This window comes from Haemaphysalis longicornis, unplaced genomic scaffold (genome assembly GCF_048455015.1).
Source record: "Haemaphysalis longicornis isolate Haplotype H1 unplaced genomic scaffold, Haemaphysalis longicornis Haplotype H1 scaffold_12, whole genome shotgun sequence".
Lineage (NCBI taxonomy): Eukaryota > Metazoa > Arthropoda > Arachnida > Ixodida > Ixodidae > Haemaphysalis > Haemaphysalis longicornis.
The window spans coordinates 80,421,770-80,440,340 of record NW_027526225.1 but is presented as its reverse complement, the minus strand read 5'-3'; the positions used below and the strand labels follow the sequence as shown (position 1 = coordinate 80,440,340).

At 48.1% G+C, this 18,571-nt stretch overlaps 1 protein-coding gene across 1 annotated transcript in view; it reads left to right on the top strand.

Annotated features, from left to right (window-relative positions):
- Positions 1-9,516, top strand: part of LOC144162854 (iripin-1-like) — a 10,943-nt gene extending 1,427 nt beyond the window's left edge. Inside the window, exons 2-3 of the mRNA XM_077693559.1 lie at positions 4,455-5,320; positions 8,482-9,516. Of these exons, the coding sequence (XP_077549685.1) occupies positions 4,464-5,320; positions 8,482-8,797 (1,173 nt within the window). The 5' untranslated portion in view covers positions 4,455-4,463 and the 3' untranslated portion in view covers positions 8,798-9,516. The remainder of the gene's footprint in view (positions 1-4,454; positions 5,321-8,481) is intronic.
- The last annotated feature ends 9,055 nt before the right edge of the window (positions 9,517-18,571 follow it).

The following is an 18,571-nucleotide window of genomic DNA, read 5'->3' as shown; positions in this document are numbered from 1 at the left end:
TCCCCTTCTTCTAGACCAGTCTCTCGATATCCACTCTATAACCCTAATTGTCCATCGGTTGTAGGTTTGTCTCACTACATGAACATCCCAAGTCATTTGTTTTTGTTTACTTGAACTATGATATCATCTACTCAAGGTTGTTCCCTGCATGATCCAGGAAGCTCGTTTGCTGTCCCTAAGTGTTACTCCTATCATTATTCGTTCCATGGCCCGTTGAGTCGATCTAAGTTTGCTTTCCATTTGTTTAGTAAGGCGCCAAGTTTCAGCTCCGTACGTCATAGCCGGCAGCATGCACTGGTTGTAGATTGTTTTGTTGAGTGACAGAAATAGTGTACTTTTCATTATTTGGGAGTGCTTGCCAAGTGTTGCCAACTTCATACCTATCCTGCGCCGGATTTCTCTCTCGCGATTGGGGTCAGAACTAATTATCTTCACACGTACGTTGCGGTTTATCAGAGCCGGACTACAGCCGAGGCGAGCCAGACGGCGGCATGGCTTCGCGGCGCTTTGCAGCCGACGAGCTCCAGAAGCGCACGTCCGGAAAGCTGAAGTACTCAGCCGTAGGTCTACAGGCAATTACAATTTCGCACATGTAACGCTGCAAATCGGGTTGGCTGATTATAGTCCACAATTTCCACTATACAACCACACGCCTACCTTCAATATTCAGAAACTTAATTAAGAAGCACTAGTCAATTGCTGCCGTTAATATAAAATGGAACTCGTATTGTTCCGCCAGCCACAGTCCCTGATCACTTCGGGTATCACCACTGAGGCACGCGAGTCAGTAACGGCGGCCATTTTGTCGTTCACCAGCGTTGCGAGATTGCCGCATCTACGGCCTCGCCATTAACTTCGACCGCGTCGTTTGTTGCCAGCACCACCGAAGACGCAGCCAAACGGAATCTTTGCACACAATTCTGCCGCTGAAATGCTGTTACACGCGTTATCCTTGATTCTCATTCGGAACGACGTCAGTCGCGCGCAGACGCAGAGCTGGAAGGACAAGCTAAGCCTACCAGAGTTGACCAACTAAAACGCATAAACAACAAAATGGCGGCGCCCATGAACCGTCGCAGTGTAAACAAAGGTTTTGTAATGCGAACTGACCAAGGCTCATGGCGGTGACAGGGGAAAATAGGAAAGAAGAGTGCCGGTACTCTGAACCCTCATCTAGTGACACCAGTCGAGTGCAAGTGACAAAATCCCGCCAAGACGACAAGAAACATTTCATACCCTCCTCCATCACCATTTGTAGTGGTTTAGAACAGCTTTACTGGGCATCCCCTTTCGCAGGGTGGGATGGCGACCAATTTTTTTTAGTCTTTCAGCATTCCGAAAATAGTGTAGCAAGCTTTTCTAGTGCAATACACATCCTCCCTTCTTCAACAGATCCACGGTTATGCCGTCGTCACTTGCAGCTTTTCTTCTTTTATTGCTCTTAAGAGCCTTTCCTACTTCCTCTTTAGTTACCAGTTGGACATCGCAAGTTAAGCTTGTACTTCAGTAAAATGTGTTGTTGGGCTGGTTGGTGCATTATGAATTACGAAATTTGTGCTAACTGGACATACAGAGGAAGGAAGACAAACAATGCGCAACTCACAACTGTAAGTTGTGAGTTGCGCATTGTTTGTTGCGCATTGTGAGTTACAGCTGTGAGTTGCGAATTGTTTGTTGCGCGTTGTTTGTTGCGCATTCTTTGTTGCGCATTGTTTGTCTTCCTTCCTGTGTATGTCCGGCTAGCGCAAATTTCGTAATTCATAATCATGTACTCTCAGTAGTTTCTCCTGGTCTAACGTCGTTGGTATACTGTGGTGTGTAGAATCGTTCTGCTACCTTTACTATCTAGCCCATGTTGGGCGTAATGTTACACTGCTCGTCACTGAGTGTGTACATTCTGTCTTTGCCGATAGCTAGCTTCCTCGTAGTTGATTTTGAGCTTCCTCCTATTTGCGATGCTTTCTCTATCACTGCCATGTTATACGCTCGAATGTCGTTTGTTTAACTTCTGCAAATCAATTTAGACAGCTCTGCTCCACTTGATCCGCCGTCCTTGACACTTTCATGTTCTTGCGTTTCGAAATTAGTTCCTTCGTTTTCTTATGTTTCAAATTTGTTTTCTACATGCTCCTTCCCCACACCTTCTGCGTATTCTGTGATGGCCGTTGTTAGGTTGTCGTTTAGCGTGTCTACACTATCCTCATTCTCCTCATTAGAAGCACAAACTTGTTTTGAACAGGCATTTTAAACAGGCATTTTAAACAGGCATTTTAAACAGGCATTTTGAACAGGCATTTTAAAGTTTCTGCTTTTCACGAGTTCCCTCGTTTTTCTTTTGAGATTCAGCCTTTCCTTGCCTTGCATCTAACCACCCTATGATGGCTGCGAATCTACCTTAGCAACTCTACGTACTGCACAATACCTAGGTTATCACTTACAATGAAGTCGATTTCGTTTTTCGTTGTACCATCAGGACTTTTCCATGATTTCTTATATTTTGTTTGTAGAGAGTGAGGCTGAAGGAGAGAGAGAGAGAGAGAGAGAGAGAGAGAGAGAGAGAGAGAGAGAGAGAGAGAGAGAGAGACAGAGAGAGAGACAGAGAGAGTTAATGAGTACTGAAGAGCTTATCCGCATTTACGGAGGGGCTTGCTGCTTCTGTTCGGAGTAAAAAAACATCTCCAGAATTACCCAGTATACACATTGCTGCGATTCACAACTCCTCCAGAGGACCCCGGGGTACTTATATACAAGGCAGTCATAGACAACGTTGACTTAGGTCTGGATTTTTGTTTTTTGGGTACACAATTACCCAAGCGCATACATACACACTTACACACTCACACTCACACACACTTACGCGCACACACACCCGTACGTAGCCGCGCACGCGCACGCGCACACATGCATGCGCACACATGCACACGCACACACTGCAGCATCTGAATTCCCTAACGGTCCAGCGGTCATTCACCCATTTGCCATAATATCGTCAGATATGATTCGACCTGCAACTTAATTCCCCTCCAGTAGTGCTGTGGAAGCAATGGGGAGAGGTGCAAAAGTGCCTGGACAGGCAACAAAGAAAGTAGTGCGGCGTAAAACACCTCATTGTATTTACACAACGCCGTTCAGTTGCTGTTTAAAAAACACCCCTGCGTTTTTGAGCGGCGTAATGGCCGAACCAGACGATGGCTGAAAGTTCAGCTGACTGAGCACGAGGACGCGGGTTCGATTCCCGGCAGCGGCGGCCGCTTTTCTGATGGGGGCGAAAATCCCGCGTGTACGAGATTTCGGCGCACGTTAAAGATCCCCAGGTGGTCAAAATTAATCCGGAACCCTCCACTACGGCGCGCCTCATCGCCTGCGTTGCGTCGGCGCGTTAAACACCCCAATCAATTAAATCAAAGTTCAGCTGAGGAATTACCGATCCGCAAAGGCAACCCACACGATCGTTTGTCTGGGCATTGCAATGCGTGTAGATGCGTGCCACTGTTTGCGCAGCCTGTTCGTTGCGTAGTACTTTTACGCAGGAAAGAAGGAGGGAAGCGTATCGTACTGCGTCGCACGGAGTAAATGCGCCAGCCAGCCGTCTCTGGCTCTTGTAGGGAGAGAAATATCAAATTTTGGCGCCACTGTTTAGACAACGTTGCCGCGCCTACATGGGTTTCTGATGCGTGGCATATCAATTCAGTTGAGAGCGCCTTTCCGTTTTCACGATATTCTCCAATTCCTTTTCTCTCCATAGCAAAGGAAATGGTGCACGTTTTTAGGGTCTTGTCCGGTGTCCGGCGTCCGTGCTCACGGCACAGCACCGTGTAAATCGAAACATTTGTGTGCAAAGAGTTCACAAAAGGTTAACATGAACAAAATAAAAGATTCACAAAAGGTTAGAGAGATAGATAGATAGATAGATAGATAGATAGATAGATAGATAGATAGAGAGAGAGAGAGAGAGAGAGAGAGAGAGAGAGAGAGAGAGAGAGAGAGAGAGAGAGAGAGGGGAGGGGGGAGGGATGGAGAGAGGGAGGGAGGGATGGAGGGAGGAGAAGAAAGAGAGGCGCACAGCACCATGTAAATCTAAACATCTGTAAACAAAAGGTCCACAAAAAATTAACAAGAACAAAATAAAAGGGTAAAAAAAGGTTAGAGGGAGAGAGAGAGAGGGGGGGAGAGAGAGAGAGTGCTTCTGGAGAGCCGTGCAGTGCATGCGCGAGCAGCATTGGATTGGACTGGATTGAACTGAATTGCATTGGACTGAAATAGATTGGATTGGATTCAATTGGATTGGATTAAATTAAATTGTATTGGATTGGATCGGGTTGGAAATCGTTTTAGCAGCAGTAAGCACTCTCACGGGTGATTTGCGGTCAGTACGAACCCCAGTGCTTCGCCCACTCGTCATGATTCACTTCGTGGAGAGGCGTGATTTTTTTTTATTTCTCTCTTCCTGATAGTTGTTCATCATGAAGTCCGTCATCTGGCTGTCGTGGCTTTTGGCCATCTGTGCCGCCCAGGAAGAACAAAAGGTGACCGACGCCAGCAACCAGTTCGCCTTCCGGCTCCTGCAGAAAATTCCGGCATCCTCGGATGTGAACCTGTTCTTCTCGCCGTACAGCGTGTCGACAGCGCTGGCCATGACGTACGTCGGAGCTAAAGGCGGCACCCAGGAAGAGCTGCACGAGAGCTTAGGCTACTCGTCCGTGGGCCTCACGTCCGACCACGTCCCCAGCGCGCACGCACAACACGCGCATGCTCTGCGCGCACCGTCCAACTCAACTCTCCGAATCGCGAACGCCATGGTCGTTGCGGAGCACTACGATGTCAACGCAGAGTACCTCGGCGTGCTGAGCCAGTCATTCGACGCTGATTGCCGTGGAGCTAACCTGGCTGACGAACTATCCCGGAAGAACGTCAACGATTGGGTGAAAAACAAAACAGAGGGAAAGATTGAAGAGCTGCTTAGCGAACCGCTTGCACCAGACACAAAGCTCGTTCTTCTGAACGCCATTTACTTCAAAGGACTGTGGGATACGCCCTTCAATGCAAACATTACGTCCCCCGCTCCGTTTTACAACGGAGGAAGCGAACCAGTCACAGTGAATATGATGCTTCACGAAGTTCGGGCGCCGTACGCTAACCACGAAGCAACACAGGCCGATGTCGCTGACCTCCCGTACGCCGGTCTTGATTACAGCATGACCATCGTTCTTCCGCGAGAGAGGTCTGGTGCAGAAGCCCTGAGGCAGAAGATGACGTGGCCGGTTTTCCAGGACATGCTCTCGCACCTCCAGCCGGAGACGCTGGCACTGGCCTTGCCCAGGTGAGTGCAACCTTTCGTATTCTGCCCGTGTGCGCGAAAATGGGGCATAAAATCAGCGGAGAAGGTCTTGGAGAGACCCCGAGTGGACTGAGAAGACTCGCAACCTCGTGAATGCGCCGGAAAATTTCATTAAGATTAATGCTAACATGGGATACGGGAGAAAAAAAAAAACGGGAATCACGGTAGAATAAATACCGGCAAGGATGTTTTTAGCTGTCTGATAATGTTTGGCTAATTTCCGAAGGTCACTTCGAACAACTTGATGAGGAAATACATAGCATAAGAAACGGAAGGTTGCACGAAATTCAAAAGTTTACAGATACTTTCCCCCCTTTACACTCACACAAAGCAGGAAAGGGCTATATTGGGTAGCTGTGCACGTAGATGCATTGGTTAGCTATTTCATAAATATACGGCTTTATCGCTCTTGGCGTGATTTGTGTGCATGCCCCCTTGGAATATACTACAGACGCAGCTCGTGCTGGACTGCACAGTTGTATATGAGAAAGCAAGCAAGGCTTGGAAATCCAATCAATCAATCAATCAATCAATCAATCAATCAATCAATCAATCAATCAATCAATCAATCAATCAATCAATCAATCAATCAATCAATCAATCAATCAATCAATCAATCAATCAATCAATCAATCAATCAATCAATCAATCAATCAATCAATCAATCAATCAATCAATCAATCAATCAATCAATCAGTTTTAATTATTTTTTTGCCTGCGTGCCAACCAAAGCAGTCAGAGAGGCTTGGTTTCCTGCTGGTGACGACACGTGTCTGAGTAGAAGTCTCGGAACGCCACACCGGCTTGTGCGGTGATTTACTGAGGCTCTAACGGCGAACCAGCATGCACAGAGAGAGCAGGCGGGGCCAGTGCTTGCCTTCTCGGCAGCGCAGCGCGAGATGAACCAGACGATTTCGGGAAGGCGCGACGCAAAGAATGCTGGGGATTTCCTGTTCCCGTCGCGATTCGGCACTTGGCTCCGGCGGAAGCGGCTGCGTTCCAAGGGCAGCTTCAGGGAACCTGCTCTTCGCGGGGTCGGAGCGCACCGCGGTGGAGCATGGTGACCGCTCCGGATCTGCCATTGGAATTCAACATTAGGCAATCCACTTTTCGAGTTCCCGTTTCCGTAAGGCTAAGATATGTGAGCGCATATGTAATCCTACTTATTAAGAACGTTTGTATTAGTTTAAGCCGATACCTTTCTTTAAGGCCATGTCGTCGTGCTACAATTCTTCTAAGAAGCTCGATTATTTGGGCTACATGAGATGATAATTTTCTGATGTACATACGCTGTGTTGCGTCGGTCCTGTTGCACAGGCAGTCCAAGTATGTTTATTTGCATTACCCGTGGTACGGGTGTACCCCCCAGCTGTATCGCGATTGAGGGGCTCGTTGTGCTCTAGATTTCTCGGGTGGGAGGACTAATAGTTCGGATTTGGCTGGAGAACAGTGAAGGCCAGCCAAAGCCGCACCTTGTTCTACGGCTGTTGCTTCGGCCTGCAAGGTGGCTTCAAGTTGAGCATCACTACCTCGCTTGACCCAGAGCGTGATGTCGTCCGCGTAAATGATGTATGCAACTCCGGTATCTGATCTAAGGTAGCCACTGCTAGATTAAAGAGCAACGGGGAAATCACAGATCCCTGGGGAGTACCGCACGATGGAAGCTGTATATCTGGCAGTGTAGGATTTCCCAATCGGAGGCTGGCCATCCTTTGTGTGAGAAAGGCGCGCACGTAGTTGTAGACTCGAGCAACTGGCCCTATGCGTTCGAGACCTCTCAGGATAGCATCGTGGGTTGCTCTGTAGAAAGCGTTGGTTAAGTTCAGGGCTAAGAGAGCTGAGGCATCCGCTAGGGATTGGTTTTCCAGAATATCATGGTGTAGCCTCAAGTGGGTATCGTTTGTGGAAAGCCCAGCTCAAAATCCCTACATATTGGGGGACAGAGCTTGCGTGTTTTCTATGAAACGGTTTAACCTAGCTGAAATAATCTTCTCTAGTTCTTTGCAAACACATGAGGTTAGCGAGATGGGTCTTAAATTTTCCACAGATAGTGGCTTGCCCGGTTTTGGTATGAATGTAATGTTCGCATGGCGAAACTCTTCAGGGAGCGTACCCTTCTTCTAATGGTAATTGAATACCCAAACTAAGTAGTCTATAAAGGCATCATCCAAATTAAGTAAAATCTTACTGGTAGCCCTGTCTTGACCCGGGGCTGAGGTTGTGCGCCGTTCATGCAATTTTTCCCGCACCTCCGCCTCAGTGATGTAATCATCTAAAGTAGCACATAAGAACAGCTGAGCCGGCATAATCGGGATGCTGGACCTGATCGCCTTTCGGGATGTACATATTTTTAAGCTTTTCCAGCACTGTGTTCGGGGTATCTGCCGCTTCATGGATCAAGAGAGTTATTCTGGAGAACAGCGCGAAAAAAGACGTGGACGAAGGGAACGGACAGGACGAGCGCTGTCTCACAGAGCGCTGTTGTCCAGAATGACGCCATACCAACTTGCCCAGCTCACCACTCTGTTAGAGTGATCCTGTTTGCCTGTTCTGTTTTAGAGTTATTAGCGTCAAGCAAGTGCCCAAGGAGAGACCATGCGCATTTAATTCCAAGCGCTCCTTGCAGCCGGTCACATAGCTCCTCCTATCCTGCCCTGGCCAGTTTTTGAGCGTATAATGTCGTTTCTTTTGCGAGATGAGCGATGCACTTTCTTAGGCTTCTATCATGTTTTTGTGTCCCCCACCGTTTTTTAGCGCATGTGCAGCTTTCCCGCTCATGGCAGTCCTTTCAACACTGGTTACTCTGTAGTTATTTAGCCAAATGTAAACTTTTTTTGCGCAGCTAATATTGGGGGTGAAAACGTGCTTTGTGCACAGTTTCAAGACTCGCACTTTGAGCGTCTAGGTTCCTGAGCCTTGGAAACTATCCCATAGAAATACATCAGGAGTAAGATTTGACAGCGAATAACACACAAAATATTCAGAATCCTGGAACCTTATTTTAGTGTTTTCATCTTTACGTTGACTTCTTGCTTTATGCCAAATACCACTTTCCTGAAGTGGTGTTGCTAGGTTCCCGAGAGGTCGGAATTTTGAGCGAAAAAGCTGGGTATGAATGAGCACGCGTCATCTTCCCCCTGCAGGTTCAAGCTGGAAGGCACGTACAAACTGAAGCAACCCGTTTCCCAGCTGGGCGTGACGAAGCTGTTCGACGAACAGCAGGCTGACCTGTCGGGCATCGGCGGGTCGCGTGACCTGTTCGTACACGACATAGTGCACAAGGCCGTCGTCGAGGTCAACGAGGAAGGCAGTGAGGCGGCGGGTGCAAGCGGCGTCTTGGTCGCAACGAAAAGCTTGAGCGAGAGCCCGCAGTTCATCGTCGACCACCCGTTCCTCTTCTTCATTCGCAACACTAAGACAGGGGACGTCCTCTTTGCGGGACAAGTGAACCACCTGTAGGCGTTGTGGTCTATTGTAAAGTACCCTTCTTTATACTCACACAATATCGTTTACCGCAGTTTACGAGACACTCAAAAAAGCGTACAATCTTGAACTATCGTTTTCCCGCGTCAATGTTTATGTTTCTGACATGAATAACCGGAAGTAATTGATAATGAAGGCGATGATCAAACGTATTCGGAGAGTAACGGCCATCGCGATGAGTGTGCTTTGAGAATATGTAGTCCTAGCAGTATAACCCAGCTGACCTAGCTCTCGCGCAAACAGGGGCATTGTTCGTACATGACGAAGACCTTTTTTATGTGAATTTCTCGCTCTATTTTATTTTATGCTATGAGCAGCAGCAGTTAATCTGCAAGTATGCTGCTTTCCGTATCTAAGGCGGAACGCACTTTCCTTATATATTTCCGAGATTTCGCTGGGACCTGTATTCCATCACGCTGAACATCAGTATCTACAAAATTTCATCTAAACTATGGTGTCCAAAAGCGTATGACATGTTCATTATTTTCTACCGGAGTAGAGCATAATCAATCGAATTCACAACACATTTTCCAATAAAATGCTCGCTCAATGAAGGTGCGAGTGAGTGATGTGTTACTCGAGCGAAATTGTAAATGCTCGTTGTTGGTGGCAACGCTACCATTTGTTATGTTTGCTGAATGAACTGCGTGCGAAATCCACGAATGTTGCAATAAAGTGTTCAGGTTTCCCCTTTAGGTTGTGACTTTGCCTGTCATTCCATGCCTTCGCAGCTGTGGTACGTACAAGGATCGCCAATCCGCCAACTGCGGCACATAAGACTCGCGTCGACTGTGCCGTGCTACCATTATTGCCGACGCCAGGACGCGAGCCCGGTTAACACTGGAAGACCAACTAAAGTGCCGAGAATAGATGGTGAAACAGGGCTCCACCAAGCCGTCAGTTCCGTTTGTTCGAGTAGAACACCGCACGCCCGTTTCCCTTCTCTCCTTAATCGCATACTCGCTCTGCGTTATCCCTCCTCTGATACGAACACCGACGCTACGCAGGAAGCACTGTGCGACCACGACGACCACCGCAAACAGCCACCGCAATTGTTTCCACGTTGTGCACAGTCAACTGACTCGAAGCTACGACCAGGTCCTAAATCCAAGTTTTAAAGCGAAGCTTTAGTGTCATCACTGATGCCACTGTACGCCAATACACCCGGCAGGAATGCCAACTTTCTCTGACGATGATGATGATGATGATTGGGGAGAAGTGAAAGTAAAAAAAAACGCTTCCTGTGGCCAGAATCGAGCCTGGATCCATAGAGTTTCATACAAATATATACTAGAGGGAAATCTGTTGCTGCAGTCGCGGGCCGCCGTGGGTGGCGCCATTGCCGCTAGCGACGTTCCTGGACTACTTGGCTTAACCAGCCATATGGCTTCTTTTTTGTCTCGAAGCCAAAATCAACTAAGGCTAACATTTTTTTTCTTGTTCATCGTGCGTGAAGCTTCTAAATAATCACTTACAAATTAATCTCTTTGGAGGTTCAATTTTATAATAACAAAACAAATTTCATAAACCTTCCGCAGTAATATTGTTGCTTTTTTTCAGCCAAAGCCAACTTTTCAGCCTGTTCATGAGCCACGCAAAGGCCAAGAGGAACGTGCCTGCCCGGAACATGACGGAACCACGGAGGAAAGAATTGAAGCGCGGCTCCCCTAGACAGTGGCGCCAGATATCCCTCTAGTATATATTAGTATGAAACTCTATGCCTGGACCCTTGGCGTTATGAAGCCGGCGTGTATCCGATTGCTCTCTTTCGACATTGTCAAAGCGAACGCCAAGCAGCAGGTACCGACTCGCGCCTAACACCCCCAAGGAGGTTATACTTGAACACCCCGAACCCAAACGTTAGGCTTATGGTGTGCACACCCGAGAGTTGCTGCGGGTATTCCAGAAAATTGGTGCGTACCTCCATAGTAGCGCATACTCGCAGTGTGGGATTGGCCAACCAAGGAATCTATGACGAGAAAGCTTCGCGTTCAACCTTAGTCGTTGTGAGACGGGTCAAGGACGTTTCGGTGGACGGACATTTCGGAGCGGCGACTTTTCTGCAAACGAATTATCGGGTGCTCGATTATTTGAAAGAGCCGTTACATCTTCATTTCCGCGTAACGGACGTTAGCGACAACGATCCGCCGTTTGCATGTTTAGATTGGAGCCCTGTTTGATATTTTCTGGTTCTTTTGAAAAATTGAGCATTCGTATAATTTTGTTTAGTACCACGCTCAGGAATCTCCTTTTATGCAGCCAACTGATTGCATTCTTTTGCATATCTTCTTAACTTGCATTAATCTACATTCCCTTTTGTCGCACGCACATCAGTTTGCGTTTACGATGATGTAATGCATACAATTATTTTCTTCTAAATTAAAGCACACTCTCACCATACAATGAAAGCAGCTTGACAAACATGCGGTTGCCCACCGTAACGCCGCAAAGCTTGTGAATAGTTTTGTATGGGATGCGCTGTCACGCTAAAGGAAATTTGCAATAACGTTCACAGCCTCCTACGCGTCACCGCAGAGACGCAAGAGCATCTATAAATTGATCTTGATCTTGATCTTGAGCGCAGTGCGATCAAGATCATGATTTTTCACCTCAACCGTCGCAATTTCGGATCATTCCCTGCTAACGTTATCCACAGGTATACATGAGACGTCGTTTCTGTGTAAGTTTGTGAGGTTTGCTTTTGTTGCCGAGCCCAAGGATGTGGGTTCAATTCCCGACTGCAGTTTACATACAAAAATACATAAAAACTATCCTGAGATCTTCCACAAAGCGCCCTTCTAGCTGGGACGCATTGGTCACACCCCCTAGGGAGCTTGAAGAGCTCTTTTGGACCATGCTTTTGATTAAAAACACGCCAGGGGCCGAGTTCTCTAAAACGACGGGGCATCGCTTTGGAACGACGGGGTAGCGCCATGCAAATGCATGTGTTCTGGGGTTGGGGCCGTCGCTTTGGGGTTCCCTGCAGGTAGAGTGAGCCGCAGAAAAGCGCTGTGGCTAGGGCGCGAAGCGACACCCACTGCCCCCCCCACCGTCGTTTCACTTGTCGCTTCGCGCCCTTGCCACAGCGCTTTTCTGCGGCTCACTCTACCTGCAGGGAACCCCAAAGCGACGGCCCCAACCCCAGAATACATGCATTTGCATGGCGCTACCCCGTCGTTCCAAAGCGATGCCCCGTCGTTTTAGAGAATTCCGCCAAAGTACTATAGACGAGTCCCTGTAACCCAACCAAGAAGTCGAGCAGTCCTTTATACACAGGCTTCAAAATAAACTTCTCTCTCTCTCTCTCTCTCTCTCTCTCTCTCTCTCTCTCTCTCTCTCTCTCTCTCTCTCTCTCTCTCTCTCTCTCTCTCTCTCTCTCTCTCTCTCTCTCTCTCTCTCCAGCTCATCATTTGTGAAGTATTCCTGCGCCGCCCGATTTTATTTGCAGTCCCCAATCACTCTGAGCGCCTCACGAGCGGGCGCACGTGCAAGTAAGCAAAAGAGCCAAGCTACGTGGAGGCAAGCACACAGTATTCCGGGTAAACCAAAACGCAAAAATGTGCGCAACTATACTCCTATTGTGAAATATTTGATTTTATATTCCGAATACAGCGAATTCAGGATTATGGTGTGAACGGATGCACAGTGCCTTGGCGATACGAATTAGCTCGTTAATACAAAACAGCCTATCGCAAGCAAATATGTCAGCGGTTTAAGAAATCCAGATGAAGTTCTAAAAACTAAATCCGAAGAACATCGTTCTCTTCTGTTGGTAATTAACTGCGCGCATTTCCAGAGTACGTTCCAGTGGTGCCGCCTTTGTATGGAAGAAACGCACTATTTTCGCTATTTTCAAAATAATTCAAGGTGTTTCTACTTATAATCAAAGTAAATTTAGTGTCCAACCTCCTGAAAACGTTTCACAGAAATTTAAACAGCGCTTTTTTTTTAAATATGGGGCTTAACCGAAGAGTTTTGTCGTTTTTTCCCCTAACCAATACACTTTAATTTCGGCGCACATGGGTTTTTATGCAGCCGACGTGGACATCAAAGATGTGTTTTTTTTTTCTGTTTCATCCTCACTTATTGTATCCTTGGATGAATCATTTGCTTTTTGGACTGAACATATATAAGCGCTATCACTACAGTACACCATGGAGAGCCGGGCGAATAGGGCTCCTCTCTCGTGCTGTACGCACTCCACGAACAAAATGATGCAAGATGTTTTTGATGATATGCAAGTACACGTAAAGGCCCACACCTGAGAAGAATTTAAAAAAAAAAATCGGTGTGCTTTTTATAGTAGCGTCTGAACTTTGTGTTTTTTAGTTCATTCCTCACATTTGCGTGTCCGTTGCGCCTTTATCGTGTTTCCTTCTGTTCTGTGAACAAGAATCACTTCACCACATCATTTGGTCATGTCCGGTGATACCCGCATCACGTCGAAGAAATCATCCTATCCTTCATAACATATCATCCTTAACAGAAAGGGAGGCTGCCATCTCTAGCCCAGCTCCCCACGTGCAAGAAGCCCTCGCCCAGTTGGCTGAAGACACCGAGCTCTCAAGACATCGGGAGCCCCGCCGTCTAGATGAGTGAACAACTCAGGGGTGCACTCACCACAACTTTTGGGCAAAATAAAGTTTACTACTACTACTACTACTACCACCACCACCACCACTACCACCACCACCACTACTACCACCACCACTACTACTACCACTACCACTACTACCACTACTACTACCACTACCACCACTACCACTACCACCACTACCACTACCACTACTACTACTACTACTTACCGTGTTTCGTACAGTTATAATATTCAGTGTGCTTGTTTAGAAATGTAAAGAGGATACGTGAATAAAATTTTAAGGTTGTAACTTAGGTACTTTTTGTTATATTTAGGCTGAAAATTCGAGGAAATAGACTCTGAGCCGGCTTTCAGATTTTATTGCGAAAAAATAATGTTTTGCCAGCAACAAAACTTTTTCAGAGATTTGCACACCAGGCGTAAATTAAGCATGAAATTTACGCATTTCTCCTCATAAATATTTTCGGTTATAAACGTCGCTAAAGCTGGCAGAGGCACACAGAAACACAGCGCTGGGGGCCCACCTTCTCGTGTTCCAAATGTTTTTTTGCACTCAGGCGAAATTTTACAGCGCAAAATATTGGTGAATATGGACATTACAGTAATCAGGGAATGATACGAAGAAATTCAAGCAAATTGAAGAGGTCGACCCACCGCAGTTTGTTCAATCTCGTCTGAAATTACCCTCATGCTTGAGTTACCTGCTGCGTACAGACAGTTGCAGCAGGCCTTTTCTTGGGGGTGACAACACCATTATTAGGGAGCTTTACACCAAAGCTGGACGTGTCTACAATTCGGTTGCTCTAATTTGTTCCTTTCAAAACTCCCTCGATCTCTTTTTTTTTGCCCTGCGACTGAGGACAGGTCCCAGGAACGTTCCCGGCACACAGCTGCTGTTATGAGATAAACAATGAGTGACTTCGCGAAAGAAAAAAGGTTGGACTGGGACTTTATCCTCTCATGTATAGCCGCTTACCATTCGCATCTCTCTTGCCAAGCATGCGACGCTGCTTGTCCACACGTACATCACCGACCAGCTAGCGCTCGTGGAGAGGACTTTTTTTCTGACACTCATTTAGTAGTTTCCTCACTTCCAAAGCCACTTCGCCTTTCTCTTCGCTGCCTACTGCTTCGGTGAACTTGTTGAGAATGTCATCGGGGACGACTTGGCCTTCATTTTCATTGTCGGCTGCATTACCAACTTGAACCACTCGTCTCAGGTCCGCGTGGGCGAGACGACCCTAGTTCGCCTCCTTGGCTTCATGGTACAGCACACTGCTTTAGCTTAGTACCTGGTTCAACTGCCGCTTTAAAAACATTTCAAAGAAGTTCTTGGCAGCATATTTGTCCTTGATGCTCTCGTCACCATTAAGTACCTTCACAAAAATGGCAATCAACCCAATGGCAGGGCCTTTGGGGACCTGCCGAAGCCGTTCTCGCATCTCTTTGAAAGTTCAACGTTCTCGCTCTGTGCTTACCACACACACACAACGTCGCAACCGACAAAAGAATCTGCGCGGTCATTGAAATGTTTATTTGGGGCTTTATGGCACCAGACGCTTCAAACCGCAGCGGTGAGAACGTCTGACATCGATGTGGCCAACTCGTGCGGTGCCGCCGCTATTGGTCACGCGGGGGGGGGCACCAGAGAGGGGCAAGAATTCTAAGAGGGAGTGTGTCAAGTGTGCGTGCTACAATCGCCCAGCGAATCGATTTTCTTGACGCATTCGCATGACAGTACAGCGGGACAGCTGGACAGCCTTACTGGTCCCGTTCAAAGCATGCGGACGGAAAACACCAGAGGTGCGAAAAGTCACACTTCCCCCCCTCGCCCGTATTTAAAAGTTTTCCTTTCCTGAATAACGCAAGTCTACCTCCTCCTCCGATACTACCGTTGCTGACTTGCTCCTTTCTTTTATGTTTCGGAGTGCGGAGTCCTCAGATAATGCGCTCTCCGGGGCATAAGCCTCCACCCTGGGTGTTGCATCGGGGTTTTCTGGTATGGGTGTTTTGGGCTGTCCGCCACCGGTGGGCCGCTTCCGAGGCTATGTGGACGGCGCCTGGTGGAATAAAGGCGCTAGTTCTGATCTGGGGCGTGGCGCCTCTTCCTTGACGGGCCCTTCGCGGCCGTCGTAGCCGCAGTACACTGGCAGATACCGAAATCTTATGCAATCGATTGTGGTCCCTCAGTGCTGGCCCCTCCTCACTATTCTTCGCGAAATGAATGCAGTGCTCTATGTAAAAACTATTGTACCACAGGGCATTGTTTCGTTAAAGGGGTCCTGAAATACCTTCCGCCGATGCATGGATGTACATGTAACCAAATAAAGCAATGTATTAGCAATCTCCTCCCGCAAGAATTTTGTTAAAGCGATTAGTATTAGCTGAGAAATCGTAAATCAAAAACCGCGCATTATCGTCGCGCCGCGTTTCCTCCTCCTTTCAACTTACTCTCCGCTGTTGACGGCGCGACTTCCCTCCCGTGATGCTGCGCTCCACGGCGGTGACGTACTTCCGCTATCGCGCTGCTCATACTGCCGTCTGCTACGGGCAAGCTTTGTTGACACCTTGAATCCCGCACTCCGCTCAAGGCTGGAAAAGCGAACGAAAAACCTGGCCGCATGTGTGCGGCGGCCTGGCCTTGCCCTTTCGCGGTGTACTTTTTATCGGTGGCGAACTCGCAGCCGCACGGGGAGGATCGTGCGCTCGTTCTCTTTGATGCACCGCGCACTGTTTATCCAAAAAGTGCCGTATCAGATGTGGCCCCGCTGGTGCCGGGTCTTATCTTGCGGCGGTGGAAATTCCTGCGCGGCATGTGAAAAACACATTTTAAACCGATACAGAACCCGTGCACAAAACGCTTCAATCATGTGGCCAGTTCAGCTTGGGGCGACGCGTGGTGGAGAGCGGCAACGTTGACAAAAGATGCTCGCCGCGGCTCCGAGCTTTCTAGCGCTGGAGCGCGCGCCATTTCCTTGACAATCTCAAACATCGGTTGCCTTGGCAACAAGGAACAAACCACTCTAAAGGTCAGTTACGGTTCCGTGATCCCGGTTCAGCTCGGGGCTTCACCTCGCGACATGTGGGTACTGCAGGCGTACCACTCACTCCCATTGGGAAGTACGAGATGCGTTTGGCATTACAGGAGGCGATGGTGTGTGTGTTGTGGACGCCTTTGTTTCGCGATGAAATGCGACGTTGTGCTTCTGCGGGTGGATAGTGCTTCCCATGGTCTGGATTATCTTTCTCGAGCGACGTACGACTCAACCTCGCATGGTGTATGTGCAGTGTGCGTGGCTAAAAGCTATCTCGGCTTGTGCGCCAGAGTTAAAGGAGCCATGAAGAGAAAACAAAAGTTTGTTTTATTTGAAAGATTAGGTGTTTCATAGTACCCCAAGCGCTGTCCCGGAAGCAAATGATGCTTTATTCACTGAGAAATAAGGCAATTTAAGCCAAAATTTTAAATCTCCCGCTAAAATTGCACATTTCGTCACGTGAACAATGGCGTCACATGAGCCGGTCCATGAAACAGATACTTAGTATGTCGACTCCATATAGCACCCACACGCGGGAGTCGACCGAGACGGCGGCCATTGTAAAAATACTAGTAAAACCTAGTGCACCCGCAGCCCTAGTCATGGAATCGCCAGATCCGGAGAACAAAACTCTCGCCGAGGAGCTCGGGCTTGCATTTAACAACCTCACACCACTTGAACGCTCAATGCTTCCAAGTGCACGAGCGGCAAGAGTTGTGGGATACGCGGTGGAGACGAACGCCCAGCCGTCGGCACCGCTGCCTCGTCAGCCCCGTCGCGACGGACGAATACAGACTGGTACGTATGTGCCGTATTTTCAATTTCAGTAGCAGTATCGCTTATGCCAGTTGGCCGGTGTCGTGTATGGAAAGCCGTTCGCTCGAGCTCTCTGCTCCGACCAGAAAGATTCGAGCGTCAATGCGCGGTGTGTACGGCATTTTTTTTTCCCCAAGGTCAGAGCGCTTTGACGAAGTCGGCGACGAGCGCCAGCATGTCCGGGTCCCTGCCGTAATCACTTCCTCGGAAATGAAGCGAGCACACTCGTACTTCCTTTAGCTCTCTTTCTCCTCCGTTTGCAAAGTTCACAAAACGTAGCCACTTGCTTCGCCGAGGTTCGTCGTTGGGCAGCACATGAAATGAGATCTCCTCACCGGCGGGGATGTCGCACTCCCTCGACGATTGGCCCGTACTACATGGGCATTTCAAAACACAGCAACGAAATTTCATTGTAAAGTACTCGAACAAACTGAAGTTTTCAGTGGTTGTAAACTGTAAACGAGCTCGTAACGATAGCAGCAAGCCAACACGACCTCCATACCGAAACCTGTGCGACGAGTGGCACTATCTCGTTGCTGCTCTGTGTTCCTTACTCCCCTTGTTTCTATTTTTACCTTTGCTGGTTGGCGATATGACGGCCAACCTCCTGTGAAGGGATTACGATACCAAGCAAGGTCGCGGCTGTGCGTGCTGGGACGGTTCGTTGGCCCCGAAGAGCCTTGAACCCGAAAATTCGTCTGCGCGACGGTGGCAACGGCGAGATGTCGAGCTCGGCCAACGGTAGTTTCGTACGCATTGGCATACACGCTTGCGTGTTCGTTCGGAACTTCAACCGTTTACTCCACCGTTATTTGTCATAAAAAGAATGTGCAGTATGTTTCACGGGCATTTAGCTCGCTATGCAAACTGTAAGCCCTGCCTAACATGCGTTTGCTTTTGCCGGCCTCCGCCAATCGCAGAGCATTCTCAAGTGACATCATAGGTTCTGTTGCGGAAAATGAGCTGGTGGGTCGCATGGTCATTTCCTTTTTTCCTAATTATGTAGCTTATTTGAGCGAAGTTTGCGTTATAAGTGGTGTCGTTATGGTTCTAACGAGGCAATCTTTCGAATGAACCAAACTTGTGTTTTCTCTTCATGGCTCCTTTAAGTGACTTGCTGTTCGTCCCCGCAAACCGCGCGCGAGGTGAGTGCCGAATTTACGACGGGCAGGAGGAGGCAACCAATCGTCGGTCAATCGCGGTTCAAACTTGCAACGCATGTTGTGACGTTGTGCTAGTTCGAAACGCATCTCTGGATTATTTTGAAGTTTAATAAAATGTGTGCGTCAAACCCGGGCATTC